This window comes from Hydra vulgaris, chromosome 06 (genome assembly GCF_038396675.1).
Source record: "Hydra vulgaris chromosome 06, alternate assembly HydraT2T_AEP".
NCBI lineage: Eukaryota > Metazoa > Cnidaria > Hydrozoa > Anthoathecata > Hydridae > Hydra > Hydra vulgaris.
In genome coordinates this window covers 9725185-9731184 of record NC_088925.1, presented here as the reverse complement: position 1 = coordinate 9731184, position 6000 = coordinate 9725185, and the positions used below count along the sequence as shown (strand labels likewise).

General features: G+C 27.0%; 1 protein-coding gene across 1 annotated transcript in view; it reads left to right on the top strand.

Annotated features, from left to right (window-relative positions):
- The first annotated feature begins 2005 nt into the window (after positions 1-2005).
- Positions 2006-6000, top strand: part of LOC100211251 (uncharacterized) — an 88071-nt gene continuing 84076 nt past the window's right edge. Inside the window, exon 1 of the mRNA XM_065799167.1 lies at positions 2006-2146. Coding sequence (XP_065655239.1) covers positions 2069-2146 — 78 coding nt within the window. The 5' untranslated portion in view covers positions 2006-2068. The remainder of the gene's footprint in view (positions 2147-6000) is intronic.

Genomic DNA, 6000 nt, shown 5'->3' with positions numbered 1-6000 from the left:
ATGTATGTATGTATGTATGTATGTATGTATGTATGTATGTATGTATGTATGTATGTATGTATGTATGTATGTATGTATGTTTGCATGTATGTATGTATGTATGTATGTATGTATGTATGTATGTATGTATGTATGTATGTATGTATGTATGTATGTATGTATGTATGTACATACAAAAAGTATACGCAAAATTTTATCAATAGTAAATTCAGATTTGTGTGTCAAAAAAATCCAGAATGACATAAATAAAGCATTTGAATGGACTCTGGTTGCTGAAGTTCAACATAAATAAGTGTGTTGTGATGCAATATGGCTCCACCTATAAAAATTATCACTTTTCATTAATGGTACACAGTATCATGATACTAAGTCTGAACGAGGTTTTGGAGTTATATTTTCTACAAATCTTAAATGGAAAGATCAAGTAATTATAGGAATTGGGAAAAAAAATCAAATGCTGGGACGAATAAAGATATCAATTGCAAGTTTTGGTTGTCAACTTATAAGATCGTTTTATTTAGAATTCATTCTTTCAATTCTTGAGTTTGCAATTCTGATTTGGTCCCCTTATATGAAAGGAGACTGTAATGCAGTTGAATCATTTTTACAATACTTTTAATAATAAAAACAATGATAATAAAAATAATAATAGTAATAATAGCTATAATATATAATAATAATATAAGATAACAAGTTAATAAAAATTATAGTAATAGTAATAGTAAGTTTAAAATAGTTACAATGAAATATTTTAAAATAGTTTAAAAAAGTTACAATGAGCAAAAAAAATAGTAATAATAAATATTATAATGGTAGTTATAGGCATAAAATTATTTATAATAACAAGTTAATGATTTGTTAAGATTGTGTCACTAATTTTTGAATATAATATAAGGAATAATAAGCGAAGACAACACATGGACCATAAACACATAGATTAAAGCACATTTAACATACATTAAAAATAAGCATGTTGAATTTATAATTTGCAGGTTATAATAATAATAAAATAAAAAAAGAAACAAACCAAAAATACTGATTGTAATTGTAGTAATAACGAAAAGAAATAAAAAAAATATTTTAATAGTAAGGATTATGTCTAAAAGTTAAAATAAAATATTTTCAGAAATTTTTAAAATTGATCTTGTTTAAGATTAAGAAAAGATATTTTAAGAAGTGGATTTTTAGACTCAAAATTTCAAAATGCAAACAAGGCTTTTGTTCCATTCTCAGACACACTGATAAACTGAAAAATATAAAGTTCACCATTCTTCTGGGTTTTAAAAGATGGTACATTTAGTTTTCCATTGTATATATTTCTAGTAGAGTAGGGATGTACTAGTCTACTTTATGTAAACAAGTTTTTAATGGAAGATGGTAAATTTTTATTTAAGGTGCCCAAAACAAAAAGAAGATTAGCATACTTTACTAACACTGGAGTTAGTAACAAATGCTAATCTCTTTAGTAGTGTAAGTTTTTTGAAGGACTCTGATGTATCTGATTTAAATGGTTGGAAGTTTTTTATTCTAATGGATTGGCACTGAGATGATAGTAACTTGTTAATGCGATATTTTCCAACTTGACAAAAATAGCTAAGATGAAATGAGAATAATGCAAAGTAAATATTCTTAAACACTGAGCGACTAAAAGGCTTAGGCTTGACAAACCTGACTGAGAAAAGAAAAATGGGGAAATTGATAGCATTACACAAACTTATGCATGGTATTGACAAGATAAACAGAGGAAAATGTTTTCCACTTGTTAAAAACTGTTTAAGGGGGCATTACTTTAAATACCACTAAGAGTTTGCTAAACATCCTTTGAGGGAACATTTTCTTTTAACAGAATTACAATTATATGGAATTTACTTCTGATTAAAGTTGTAAAAGTAAAGTGGGCTAAATGTTTCAAAAGATTGCTTTTTACGACAGCAATTACTCTTGATTGCTTGCAATCAAACATAATTGCTGTCATAATGTGTGCAACAACGTTTTAAAAATGTATACATTTTTGGATATATTTTAGCTAATCTTTTTTCACCGAAAAGAAAATAAAAAATGAAAAAAAATGGAAGATCTTGATTCAACACAACTTATTTATTCTGAAAAAGAACCTTCTGCTGATTCTTATGACATTAGAAGAAAGGTAATTGTTAAATAGTGTTATTCTTTTTGTTTAATTTAAAAATTTAGATTTTTTTTGAAACAGTATTTAGTATTAAACTATTTGTTATGTAATTTATCAATATTTATTTGCAATGAATGATAAAATATAAGCAGAAAGTATAAAATACTTTTGTGAAATAAATATGTTTTAACATTTGATCATGACTTTATAAAATGTCTATCAGTAAGTTTTTAATGCTGACTCTTGGAACTTTTTCTGATTTATTAAATAAAGAGATTTTACAGTTTTCTTATCATAGAAATATATTTATACATGTTATTTTGTGTGTATTTATTTGATGTTAAAAAAAAACTCATTTTTCAGCTTTTTAACTAGAGCCTGACATATTTCTCTGAAATTTTTTGTGACATTTAAGACACATGTCTATAGCAGACTTCCAGATCTTCCAACTCTCACGGTTTTACTTTGAGACTCACAGTTTTATAACAAACCTCACAGTCTCATGGTTGATCCAAAATTCTCACTGTAAATTTAAAAAATTTTCCGAAGAACTTTTTTTTTCAATTTACTCTTAATATTTTAGCTTAAAATAATAAAAATATATATTCTGAAAAAGATTGTGATTACATCAAAAACTAATGAATATTAAGTGAACAAAACAAATCATAAAACCGGCTTATAAATAGCTTTAAACATGAGTTTTTTTATATTATAAATCAAATCCAAATTTTTAAAAATGGCGTCAAAGCAAACATATAAATGCAAATTTAACTCAACATGGTGCCAAGATTACCCTGTTAGGGCTGTTAAAGGTAATATTTACCAATTTTACTGTGTTCTGTGTGTTAAAAAACTAACTTGTCATCATCAAAGAGTTAAAGATGTATCTGATCATTGTAAAAAAAAACGGTCACAAAGCAAATGTTATTGCATTAAAAAAGCAAACTTCTTTAAATAACTTTTTAAAAACTGACACAACATTAGATAATCAAGTAATTAATGCACAAAATTTCTTTAGCCACCTCCAATCATCTTACATCTCTTTTTAAAGAGGTTTTTCCAGACAGTAAAATTGCCAAGAGGTATGCAGCAAGTCGAACTAAAACAATGGCTATTATAAACGAATCATTTGCTCCACATTGTCGAAATTACATTGTAGAACATTGTAAAGTTCATCCATATTCCTTAGGCACAGATGGATCGAATGACTTTGGGATTGATAAGATGAATCCTATATGTATCAAAATATTTGATGCTAACCGCTCAAAAACAATAACATGTCATTTCTTTGATATGTGCTTAACATCTGGAGTTGATTGTGCAAAGGCTGCTGTTATCTTTTCTTCTATAGAAAAAAAACTTGAAGTATATGAAATTCCATGGGAAAATTGCATAAGTTTAAGTGTTGATAATACAAACTCTATGATTGGAAAAAGAAATTCATTTGCATCAAGATTTTTATTATTATCTTTATTGGTGGCTGCCCTTGTCACACTTAGCTGCTAGTAAAGCACATGATGTTTTTTGTGATTATATTGCATTAAATGTCGAAAATGTTATGATTGACTTGTACTATTGGTTTAATAAGAGTGCAAAACAAAAAGGCATATTGAGAGAGTACTTTGAATTTTGTAATCAAGAATATCAAGGCATTCTAAAGCATCTATCAGTTAGATGGCTATCTTTAGAGAAATGTATTTCAAGAGCTATTGTCAAGTATACAAGCCTGAAAACTTATTTTTCAAGTGAAAGTTTTGCTGATGAAAGGTTTAAGCGTTTATATGACAAATTTCATAATCCAATTTTGGAACCAGCAATCCTTTTTTTAACCTTTGTTTTTACATTTCAATCTACTATTGCAGCAAGAAGAGCCAACAATGCATTGTCTAAAATCAGCAATGGAAAGTCTAGGCAAAAAGCTTGGAGTTCTAACAAAACAAAAACTCAGGCAACTCTTTGAAACAGGAGATATTTCACAAAAACAGTAAAAAGAATTTCATGATGCTGCTTACTATTTTTTTAAGTCGTCTCTTAAATATATTAAGCACAAATTTCCTCTTAATGACGATTTAATTGTTAATGCTGGTTGGGTGGATGTTTTAGACCGTGAAAACTCAAAGTGGGAGCAAGTTCAGTATTTTTATGACCGGTTCCCACACTTGATGAATGGTATCAAACCTGATGAATTGTATGAGGAGTTTAGCGATTATCAGATTTTAAAGAACAATGATTTTGATGATAATGTTTTTGAGGAAGCTAAGATACCTGAAAAGATTCTTGATGATATTGGAGGTGAACCTTTGTTTCACTACAGAATTGACGTTTTATGGTACCATATTTCAAAAATGGTTATTCCCAACACTTTAGTTAAACGTTTTAAACTGCTACCAAAATTAGCTGAAATTGTTCTCATTATTCCCCACAGTAACGCTGAGTTAGAACGATTGTTTAGTATTGTAAAAAAAAAAAAAATGTCTTGAGAGATCAGCATTAAAGTTGGACGGGACATTATCAAGTATTTTAGCTATGAAAACAATGTTTCCCGAGGCTACTATACCGTGTTTTCAATGGAAACCATCTGGACAGCTGTTAAAAACATCAAAAAAAGCAACAAAAATGTACAATGCTAAACATAAGGAATAAATATTATTTATTTATTTATAAAATGTAACTTTTCATTCTATTTTAATTTTTCTTGTTTGAAAAAAAGCCTTTTTTTTTTTAATTTTACGCTTCCTAAGGTTTTTTTTAATGAATCTCAAGGTTTTAAAAAAAAAAGGTTGGAAGGTCTGCTATAGCAAGCATTTACTTCAAAAGGACAGCATTAATATTTTGAGATTTGTGTCTTCATTTTTAGATAAAATAATTTTTTGAATGTTTTGAATTTTTTTCAGTTTTGTTCTTCTAATAATATGCAGAGCTTATAAGGTCGCAATGCGTGTAACGTGTTAAAAATTAATTTATTTAATATATATATATTTTTTTGTCACACAAATATTAATTTGTTTTATAAAATCAAGATTATGTACAGCAAATCATCTTAAACAGTTGACTTTATTTCATATTCTTTAGCTAATATACTGCCAGTTAATCGTGATTTTGCTTTTATACATTTATTGTAGATATTTAATTTTGAAACTCAAAGTGTATGGTGTATTTGAAAAACTTTTATATAATTAAATGGGTCAAACTTCAAAGAGTCAAAACAAGGTTATATTGTCTCTACACGGAAAAATGTTTTGAGTAGCGTACCTCAAGGATCTATGCTTGGGTCATTATTATTTTTAAAATTTTTTAATAAATTACTTTATTGCCTTTCAATTGTAACAAAACTTTATACTGGTTATACAAAGTTTCTATCAACAGTTAAAAAGAAATAAAAGTTTGCTACTTTCTTAATATTAACACACTTAAACCTACTGCAGTCATTTTAAAAGTTTTCGAAAGTTTAAAAGCTTGCATTGGTGCCAAAATAAAAGAAAGTATTTTTTAATGCTGTTTCTAATTATCTTGTTTAAACTAACAGTTTAAACAATGATTTTACTGATAAAATAATTTTAAATATTTTTTAATGATTTAAAATATTTAAAATATTTAAAAAGTTATCATTTTATAACTGTAGTAATTGAAGTCTATTGAATGTGTCTGAGCATGCCATCAGAATAAAATTTGAAATATTTTTTGAGTCGCTATAATTTATCATTAAAATTAAATAAAAACCAGGCTTTACCAGGCCTTGTTAAGAAGCATTACTTTATTTGAATTTTATGCACAAAAATGGCAATTTCACCTGTGTTAAGCAGTTTACGCAAAAACTTTTTTTATATAGTTTATTTAAACAGTCTTTTAAAACCGTTTATGCGGAACACATT